This window comes from Macaca mulatta, chromosome 13 (genome assembly GCF_049350105.2).
Source record: "Macaca mulatta isolate MMU2019108-1 chromosome 13, T2T-MMU8v2.0, whole genome shotgun sequence".
NCBI lineage: Eukaryota > Metazoa > Chordata > Mammalia > Primates > Cercopithecidae > Macaca > Macaca mulatta.
The window spans coordinates 63694787-63705804 of NC_133418.1; the positions used below are offsets into that span (position 1 = coordinate 63694787).

General features: G+C 42.1%; 1 protein-coding gene across 5 annotated transcripts in view; it reads right to left on the reverse strand.

Annotated features, from left to right (window-relative positions):
- The window catches only part of SANBR (SANT and BTB domain regulator of CSR), a 57920-nt gene extending 47445 nt beyond the window's left edge, over nt 1-10475 (reverse strand). For 3 of the 5 annotated variants that reach the window (XR_013402769.1, XR_003722158.2, XM_002799259.4), the window contains exons 1-5: nt 10322-10475; nt 7397-7531; nt 5610-5768; nt 4388-4574; nt 2613-2706 (exon numbers count right to left, since the gene is read on the reverse strand). Coding sequence is in view for 3 of the 5 variants with exons in the window: in XM_002799259.4 (XP_002799305.2) it covers nt 2613-2706; nt 4388-4574; nt 5610-5759 (431 nt within the window). In the remaining 2 variants the exon portion in view is untranslated. Of the gene's footprint in view, nt 1-439; nt 560-2612; nt 2707-4387; nt 4575-5609; nt 5769-7396; nt 7532-10321 lie in introns of all 5 variants that reach the window. The other 2 variants (XM_077959513.1, XM_077959514.1) reach the window with 2 other exon arrangements.
- Between the last annotated feature and the right edge of the window lie 543 nt (nt 10476-11018).

The following is an 11018-nucleotide window of genomic DNA, read 5'->3' on the forward strand; positions in this document are numbered from 1 at the left end:
CTGATGCCTGTAATCCCAGCACTTTGGGAGGCCAAGGCAGGAGGACTGATTGGGCCCAGGAGTTTCAGTCCAGCCTGGGTAACATGATGAAACCCTATTTCTACAGAAAAATTTTAAAAATTAGCCAGCATGGTGGTGCATGCCCGTGGTCCCAGCTACTCAGGAGGCTGAAGTGGGAGGATCACCTGAGCCCAGGGAGGTCAAGCTCCAGTGAGTCGTGATAACATCACTGCACTCCATCCCAGGCAACAGAGTGAGACTTTGTCTCAAAAACAACAACAAAAAATTTTATCACCTTAAAAAGAAACATCAGTGTAATCTACATCTGTCTTCATGTCATTACAAAAGGAAGAGAATAGAGACACACTGTCCTACAACATGAATTTAATTGAATTGTGTGTTTAATTCACACATTCCTGATAGAAAAAAAGTACATTACTGGAGGGCCAGGCATGGTGGCTCACAACTGTAATCCCAGCACCTTGGGAGCCTGAAGTGGGAGGACTGCTTGAGCCCAGGAGTTTGGGACCAGACTGGGCAACACAGTGAGATCACGTCTCTAAAAAAAAAAAAGAATTAAATAAAATTGGGCTACCAGAAAATGGATTATAATCAATGCTCTATCAAAGTCAAAAGAATTTAAACAAATTTTCACAAAATTGCTCTTCCAAAGAAATTATGGTCAAAACATAAACAGGTAATAATTGACATAATGAAACATAGAGTTTCCACAGTTTTTTAGACTACAGTGTAAAATATTAGATTATTTCAGTAAAAAAAAATTTTTGGCAAATTTTTGTGTCACACAAACCAATCAATCAGTTAAAAATCTGTGTTGCCGGGCGCCGTGGCTCAAGCCTGTAATCCCAGCACTTTGGGAGGCCGAGACGGGCGGATCACGAGGTCGGGAGATCGAGACCATCCTGGCTAACCCGGTGAAACCCCGTCTCTACTAAAAAATACAAAAAAAACCTAGCTGGGCAAGGTGGCGGGCGCCTGTAGTCCCAGCTACTCGGGAGGCTGAGGCAGGAGAATGGCGTAAACCCAGGAGGCGGAGCTTGCAGTGAGCTGAGATGTGGCCACTGTACTCCAGCCTGGGCAATAAAGTGAGACTCCGTCTCAAAAAATAAAAATAAAAATAAAAAATCTGTGTGAATACGGCCAGGTGTGGTGGATCACACCTGTAATCCCAGCACTTTGGGAAGCCAAGGCAGGCAGATCACTTGAAGCCAGGAGTTCAAGACCAGGCTGGCCACCAAGGCGAATGTCCATCTCTACTAAAAATACGAAAATGGGCATGGTGGCACACACTGAAGTCCCAGTTACTCAGGTGACTGAGGCATGAGAATTGCCTGAACCTAGGAGGCAGAAGGTGCAGAGAGCTGAGATGGAGCCACTGCCCTCCAGCTTGGGTGACAGAGTGAGACTCTGTCTCAGAAGAAAACCTTCAAGACTGTGCCAATAAACTAAACATAACTGAACTACACACTTTAAAAGGGTGAATTTTTAAAATTGTGGTTAAATATACATAAAGGAAAATTTACCACTTTAACCACTTTTAAGTTCAGTGGCATTAAGTATATTCACACTGTTGTACAATCAGCATAATCATCAACCTCCAGAGCTTTTTCAAAGGTTCATTTTATGATATATGAATTACAGATAAAGCAAGCTGTTCTTGAAAATCTATAAAAAGTAAGATTTTCATAAAAATCCATGAAAAGTAAGTATACAAAGGAACTTTCAGAAATAATAAAAACATTCTGTGTCTTGATTTGGGTGATGGCTATATGGTATATCCATTTTTAAAAATTCATTAATTTTGAACACCTAACAATATTGTTTATTGTAAAAACAGGCAGAACAAAACAAAACTATCAAAACTTGCAATACACTGAAAGACATTTTAATTTTCTATAATGAGTAGTTATGTTCAAATAGTTCTAAAATACCGTTTTTGGTTTTTTTTTTTTTTTGAGATGGAGTCTCGCTCTGTTGCCCAGGCTGGAGTGCAGTGGCCAGATCTCAGCTCACTGCAAGCTCCGCCTCCTGGGTTTACGCCATTCTCCTGCCTCAGCCTCCCGAGTAGCTGGGACTACAGGCGCCCGCCACCTCGCCTGGCTAGTTTTTTGTATTTTTTTTTAGTAGAGACGGGGTTTCACTGTGTTAGCCAGGATGGTCTCGATCTCCTGACTTCGTGATCCGCCCGTCTCGGCCTCCCAAAGTGCTGGGATTACAGGCTTGAGCCACCGCGCCTGGCCACACATCCAATTTCTTTAGTAAAGTTGGAGAATTAATGGCATAGAGTTTTTTTCCTTGGGTATTAAAATTTACTTTTAAAAGTTTTGTGTTAACAGATATTATTTCTAATATTTATAAAAATAAAAATAAAAATCTTTAAATAGAAAACTGTAATCCAATTTATAAATAATAACATGAATAAGTCAAGTTTAGGTCAGTTCCACACATGAACTAAGCTGATTCCAGTAGTTTCAGCAATTATGTAATATGAAATTCCTACCTTATGGTAACATGCATAAAACCACCAATCATATATTTTATAAAGTTGGTATCAATATTAAATCTTATCTAGCAAACAACCAGCCGCCTACCCTTCAGATTCTTCAGTCTTTTCTCCACCATTATGAGTAGTACAATTTTCACTTTCTGAAGAACAATTCCTTGTAGAAGCTATACTATGTCTTCCTTAAATACAGAAACAAACACATACAAAAAAAAAAGGGTGGGGGTTAGTGTTTCTAGCTGAGAATGGGTTTTTATTTATTGAATGGTAATACTGTAAATGCATGGTTTCCAAGGCTAAAGATGGTACTTATCAGGGTGGCATTTTCCTTTAGTATTTCTAAAGATATATGGAAGAAACAGTACACAAAAATGAATCACAAATTGCTACTGTTAGAACGAGAATTTCAAAAACTACTAATGTGGTGTGTACAAACGGGATCAAATGTTCAAAAGCCAACAGCATAGTTTTCTCTTTCTGAAGCAAATTTTTACATCATACTCTGCCGCTGCTGAGATTAAAATAACTCGCTACACTCAGAGGATTTCCAGAACCAGTTATTATTTCCAATGTAATTGCAGAAAACATCTTTTACCCCACTACTGTGTCAGTTGAAGCTCCTGTTGACTATAATAAAGAGTGGCTGTAGGCTCAGCACAGTAGCATGTACGTGTAGTTCCAGCCACTCAGGAGGCTGCAGCAGGAGGATTGCTTAAGCTCAGGAGTTCAAGAGCAGCCTGAGCAACACAGTGCAACCTCCATCTCCAAAAACAAAAAGAGTAGCTGTAAAAAAACAAACAAACAAACAAACAAAAACCAAAAAAAAAAAAAACATAACATGAGAGACAAGCAAGAGTCTCTCAGGAAAGAGGAATATTAAGTAAAGGGCACAGGGCAAACCCCTCTAAAAGAAAGTAAAAGAATATTTGTGGTAAAAAAAAAAAAATACATGAAATTAGCCAGGCCAGTAGATTAGAGTAGAACATTCTGACACAGTAAAGTGGGTTTTTTGGTGATTGTATCTGACCGATAGTTTAACACTTAAAAATTTATTTTTTAAAATGTTTAAATTTTTTTACAGACAGTGTCTTGCTCAGACACCTAGGCCGAAGTGCAGTGGCTTGATCATAGCTCACTGTAACCTTGACCTCCTGGGCGTAAGCAAGCCTCTCACCTCAGCCTTCTGAGTAGCTAGGATCACAGGTGTGCACCATCACACCCAGCAAATTTTTATTTTTTATTTTTTTGTAGAGACAGGGTCTTGCTATGTTGCCCAGGCTGGTCTTGAACTCCTGGCCTCAAGTGATCCTTCCACCTTGGCCTCCTAAAGTGCTAAGATTACAGTTGTGAGCCACTGCATCTGGCCCTAAAACTTTTTTTTTTAAAGTAGCAAAGATAAACATAATTTTAAAAATTCAGGCCAGGTGCAGTGGCTCACATCTGTAATCCCAGCACTTTGGGAGGCTGAGGCGGACGGATGGCCTGAGCTCAGGAGCTCCAGACCAGCCTGGGCAACACAGCAAAACCCCATCTCTACAAAAAATACAAAAATTAGCCAAGCATAGTGGTGCACGCCTCTAGTCCCAGCTACTTGGGAGGCTGAGGCAGGAGGATCTCTTGAGCCTGGGAGATGGAGGTTGCAGTGAGCTGAGATGGTGCCACTGTACTCCAGCCTGGGCAACAGAACAAGACCTTGTCTCAGAAAGAAAAAACAACAAAATTCAGGAAGATACAAATATGAATACATTTCTCTATTAATGTTTATATTAGCCTTTAAACAAAGAAAGAAAAGTTGATTGGAATATATAATATTCTGCAGAATTATCATAAGGACAAGTACTACATTTTAGTTTAAAACCTTACCTGTTTTGGAAACTGCATCATGACCAACTGGAGTCTCCTGAAATTCTCCATGTATGTCAAGAAGTGAGGATTTGATATATGTGGCTAAAGTTTCAACAGGACTCTCTCCAGCAGCCATGAGGGAATTATACTGGTTGTCAACAGGTGAGCCACCACTGCTTTTTAATTCATCAAACCTTTTTGCACACTGTCATAATATAAAATGAAAGAAATAGAGGTTTGGGAATTTTTTTTTTTTTTTTTTTGAGACAGAGTCTCACATTGTCGCATAGGCTGGAGTGTAGTGGCGTGATCTTGGCTCACTGCAACCTCTGTCTCCCGGGTTCAAGCAATTCTCCTGCCTCAGCCTCCTGAGTAGCTGAGATTGCAGGTGCCTGCCACCACGTCCAGCAGATTTTTTGGATTTTTGGTAGAGACAGGGTTTCACTATGTTGGTCAGGCTGGTCTTGAACTCCTGACCTCACGATCCACCTGCCTCTGCTTCCCAAAGTGCTGGGATTATAGGCATGAGCTACCATGCCCAGCGGTTTGGGAATTTTTTAAATAAAAAAATGAAAAGATACTTTCTTGCCTTCTATTTGAAGATATTTTTCAATAATTACTTTTTGTAAGTGAGTATTAACCTGTAGAGTAACATCTAAAATATTTGTACACATTTCACTATGCAAAAGTCTCTAACTTCTATTTTTACATTTTAAAATTCAGGGTAGAGTTTTATTTTAATGTGCTTTAACTCAAAGGCATATATATTTATGCTCCTGTAAAACAAGGAACACCAGGTTGGGTATGGTGGACCATGCCTGTAATCCCAGCACTTTGGGAAGCAGAGGCAGAAAGATCATTTGAGGCCAGGAGTTCAAGACCAGCCTGGGCAACACAGTGAGACCCTGAGAGAGACTGTGAGATGCTGAGGTGGGAAGATCACTTAAGTTTGGAAGGTTGAGGCTGCAGTGAGCCGTAATGGCACCACTGTACTCCAGCCTGGGATGACAGAATGAGAGATCCTGCCTCAAAAAAGCAAAAACAACAACAAATATATATATATATATATATATAATTTATGTAATTTGCATCTAGTCAAATTATATAGCTGTCTATTCAGTGTTAATACATACATTTGGATATGTAAAACTCAAATATTTTTCTCTCAGTTGGTGTTTCTTTAAATTGATGACCTTTTCTGAACATTTTCAGGAGATATTCTGGGGGGATTGTTATTTACCTCTTTCGGTGTTAATCCAGGCACGAGCCTTGCTATAGTTTCCCAGTTGATAGTCTGAGGGATTCCAACTAATGGATAAAGGATCATGTCCAACACCATTTGGTTATTATTGTTCAGGAAATTGTTGTTTTCTGAATATCCACGACTCATCTTTTGGAACTAGGGATAGAGAAAACAAAAAGCTTTATTTAACTCTGAAATCCAAATGTTTTCAGAACATTATAGATCAGTTATAATTCATTCCTAAGAATTATCTGCTACCATGTAAAGGAAAAATAAAACTGACCTAAAATAAACATAGTATAGCCTAAATCTCTTCACATAAAAGGATTTGAATATTATGCATTGATAAATGGATGTATAAAAATATGGAGATGAATAAATATATGATAAAAAGCATATAATATTTTTTATCTTTTTTTCTTTAGAGACAGAGTCCCCAATTTTACAAGATGAGGTTCAGAGATGTTAAGTAAGTTTTACAAGATCACAGAGCTAAGAAGAGGCAGAGCAAGGATTCAAACCCAGGTAAAAATGATTCTCAATTCCACGCTCTTTCCGTTCCACACAAGAGGTATAGTACCGGCTAAGACAGCAGATTGGAAACAATGGTTTAGGGTCAGTAGGGACAGAGTCTAATATAATTTGAAGTTAGTTATGATTCAGTTAAGTAATTCTGAAACTTTCTGTTTGTGAGGTGTGGGGAGAGGGTTATGATATCAAATAGAAAAAGAAACTATGCATGCAAACATAAAACATTTGAGGAACTTTCTTACAACAATGTGGAAGACATACTTCTTCATTCAAACATTTACTGAGCCATCACTATGTGCCAGGCACTGTGTCTAAAGTTGGAACATTAATTTACAGATGAAAATAATGACAAAAGTTTTAACTAGTTATATCTATGATTCAGCTGACACTGGATTCTGGGTTAGGAATACAATCTCCAAATATAAACTGTTCCTATGGAAAAAAATGATCTATCTTAGGACAAGAAGTACAAAGCAGAGATTCACTGACAGATCAGTACAATAAAAAAAAGCAGCGTACACAGGCGTCTGAAGCTCTGGTTTGAGTTTTGGCTCCACCACCTGCTAGCCAAGGCAAGTCATCCAACTTTGCTGAAATGCAGCAATAAAAGCAGGTGATGGTAATACTTCTGACTGATAGTGTGGAAAGAATTAAAAGGGATTATTTTGTGAAAGCACTTTGAAGATGATAAAAGTACCTCACAAATGAGATGTTGCATAAATAATAGTATTTAGATTGTGCTGAGGCTTATGTGAATTTTTTTTTTTTTTTTTGAGACTGAGTCTCGCTCTGTCACCCAGGCTGGAGTACAGGGGCGCGATCTCGGCTCACCGCAAGCTCCGCCTCCCGGGTTCATGCCATTCTCCAGCCTCAGCTGGGACCACGGGCGCCTGCGACCGCCACCGCACCTAGATAATTTTTTTTGTATTTTTAGTAGAGATGGGGTTTCACCGTGTTAGCCAGGATGGTCTCAATCTCCTGACCTTGTGATCTGCCCACTTCAGCCTCCCAAAGTGCTGGGATTTATGTGAAATATTTAAAACACAGCACAGGTGTCACGAATGTGGTACGCTCTCAAATGTTAATTATAATTAGTACTACGTCATTGTTTACATAAGACAGTGGTAGAGAACATCAGGTGGTAGACAACATAAAGTTATCCTACATATGTTTGAATGAACATTTAAAAGAAACAAAAACAGAAAAACATTTAGCACACTAAAATCACAGCTTCCTACCAACCAAAGATGTACCTTGTTGAAGGCCAGAACAGTGGAGTAGTTAAGTGTGCAGACTCGAGTCAGACTGTCCCAGTTTGCATCCCAGCTCTACTACTTATGGCATTATCTGGTTCAGATTAGCTAATCTCTGTGCCTCAATTTCCTCATCTGTAAAACAAAAATAATAACAGTAGCTAGCTTACGTACTTCTGAGGATATATGGAAAGTGCTACCTGGCAAAGAGTGAGGACTACATAATGTGTGTAGCAGCACTACCACTCCAGAGATCCTCAGATTTAAACAGATTCATAAAGATTAATGTGACAGATAAAAGGAGAGACAGCAACATTCCAATGAAGTATGCCACCAACAAAATGAGTAGAGTCAGCTACAGATTCTTACCCAGCTTTACCACTTCTAGCAGTGCAACCTATGGCTCCAATATACTGTCTCAGCTATACTGTAAGGAAAATACCTAACCTTTGGAGTTATGGTGAGAATTAAATAATACTATATATAAAGCACCAGCACACTCTCTGGCATACAAAAGGTACTCAATAAATAATTTATTACTATTATTTTTCTCCTCTCTACTTTGCCCATTATTGGCACAAAAATTTCCAAGAATTAGTTTAATAACTGTAAAGCACTGCCTTGTGCCCAGCTGAAAACAGATTTTACAGAACTTCATTGTTTTTTAAAGAGCTGGTCATCTCAAAGTCAGATGAAAAAAGTGAGTAAATCTGAAAAGTAATGCCCTTTTTCATGTTCCAGACTGAGTTTGATGAAAACATGGGGAAAGAAGGCTTGGAAAAGGTCCTGGAAGAACCTTGGAAGGGCCCTGAGAAATTTCTGTTTATTTCTCTCTTTAACTCGCTGGATTATGATTTCTTTGATGGGCTGGGCCTTCTATCTTTGATTCCCCAGAAGTGTGACCAGCAAGGGAGATACTGCCAAAATGTTTGCTGAATTAATGAAAAGGTCACAAAACCTTAAGAGACATTTAATGTATCCTTTGGAACTCACTCCAAACTGCAGGTCCACAACTCATTTAAACATTGAAGTATAGATGGGGATGTGCAAAGATGGATGGGGATCTTGTCCTGCTGGATTAATCAATTTAGTTTTGAATCCTTTAAAGACTTGGTTTCTCTCTAGTGAACTGATCTCTACTTGTTTGCCTAGTACTTGGATCGCTTTTCATACCACACAATTATGGAGGCATGTTAGAGCATATGGTGCGCTGTTGTTGTTTTAAGATGGAGTTTCGCTCGTTCTCTCTTCAGGCCAAAGTGTGGTGGCACAATCTCCATTCACTGCAACCTCTGCCTCCCAGGTTCAAGCGATTCTCCTGCCTCAGCCTCCCGAGTAGCTGGGATTACAGGCACGCACCACCATGCCCAGCTAATTTTTGTATTTTTAGTAGAGACAGGGTTCCACCATGTCGGCCAGGATGTTCTTGATCTCCTGACCTCGTGATCCGCCCGTCTGGGCCTCTCAAAGTGCTGGGATTACAGGCGTGAGCCACCGCGCCTGGCCAGGGTGTTTTATTATGATTTTTTGGGCCTTGGTAGAAAACAATCTAAAATGGAATTCAGGGCAAGGATCCTCCCTGACAGCTTACTTCTCTTCACTTCCAAAAAGATTCATTTTTAAAATATTACCCACGTCAAACACTTAAAAGCTTATATTTCAAATGTGATACTCATTTATGCTATACATGTTTAACAGTACTTTAAATCATCCAAATGTGAAAAAAAGTTTTTCTGTTGACCAACTGTACAGTTGTTATACAACTATACTGGGCAAGGGAAGACTCCCCAGCATTAATTCTAGTTAAATGATTGTCCAAGAAATCAGAGTCTGAATTTAAGTATAAAAGGCATAGCACTGATGGATAATCCTTAATAAAACATAAATTATCTCTAAATAGCTGTCATAGTGCACCTCATTCTGGAAATTATAAATTTATCAAAAACAGTGACAAGAAAAAGTTCAAAGTTCAAATTACTATGAAATCCACTCCCATTCATAAAATACCAAAATCTTGAATATTTAAGGTAAAATACGTTATTTACCAAAAATAAAAATCCAATTTGTTTAACAGACTTCACTTTTTAGGAACACACTTCCCCTCCCATCCCCCACCCCCTTCTCTTGGTTTATATATTTAATATATACGTATTAATAAGACTAGTCTAAGTCACTTAGAGGTGTACAACAGGAATCTGATATTTTTTTTTCTTATTTCAAATAGAAAAAAAAGCTCTTGGAGACAGAGACGTTTTTCCTTAGGCAGTGGAAAGATGGGAAGAGAGGGGACCCCGTGGGGCAGGCAGGCAGGCAGGTCAAAGGCCTCTGGCCTAACAGAAGGCGGCGGTAACACCGAGTCATCCCGGACCGGGAAGAAGCCTTGTACCCAGGCTTCCTGACTTCTGCACACACAAGAGATCGGAGGCAGCTGGAGGAGAAAATAAAATCACATCCCAGACCCGGGATGAGGTCAAACCCCTTCAAACCTTGGGCCCGGAGGCTCACTGCGCGGCGCGTCCTCGGGGCACCCCCAGACCTTCGCGCCCCGCTCATGCCCGTGGAGGCACAGAAACTCCAGGGGCGCAGAGCAAACAAAGACTCCAGACCGCGGGGCGAGGCGAGGCAGAGGCCCGGGGCGCGGCCGGGAGCGCAGACTGGGGTTCCCGCCGCTGTGCGAGGGCGGGACGGTCTGCAGGGACATGGACCGGGCGGGTGACTGGACACAGGCCGGCGGGCTGCTCGGGGAGCGGCCGGCTGAGGGCTGTCCACGGGGGCGTTCGGGGGCGTTTGGGCGAGTGGGACCCCCGCCCGGGCCGCCGGGGGTGGGAAGCCGCGGCGGGAGCCGGCTGGCTGTGAGCGGTACCGCCCCATGCTGCACTTCCCTCCCCGCGGTGGCCACCCGAGCCCCCTAGGCGTCTCACTCACCTCCACAGGGCCGCGGCTGCCCTCGCAGCGCCTCTGTTACCTGCAGTAGCAGCACCTCCCGCGCTCGCGCCCTGAAGCGCCGCTACCGAGCCCGCAACCCCGTCCGCCGCGCCTCACACTCCGCCCCCGCCCCTTGCAGGCGGCTGCGGAGACTAGAGCCGACGGGCCGCGGGACGCCGAGCCGACGCCGCCCGGCCAATCGCGGGCCAACGCCGCAGCGGCAGAGCCAATGAGCGCCGAGCCCTGCCGGGCGGGAGGGAGCCAGACGGGCTGCGGCAGCTGACTGTCGCCTCGCCTTGCTTGCTCCTGCTCCTTCTTCCTCCGGCGTTCACTCCCAGGCTTGTCGCAGTGTAGCGTCCCCACCCTCCCAGCGTCTTGTCTCCTAGCAACCAGATCCTAGGAGCCTGATCTTAGGTGACCAACCCTGAGTCCAGAAGAAAGGGGGATATACAGGAGATAAAAGAACCTTGATTAAAGAATGGATGAAATTGTTCTTGGTGCAGATCATTTGGTACACTGCTTACGTAGAGCGGGAAGATCGCATGATGAGGGACACCAAAAGTATGTTTTAGACCAAGGTCTTTGGGTAAGGACCTGAAGTGTCTTTACCAGGAGGTAGCTCTTTAAAAATGTAAATAGTTCTGGATTACAAATTCGGTTTTCATACATTAATAAGGTGTGTGTGGGTATGGGTGTG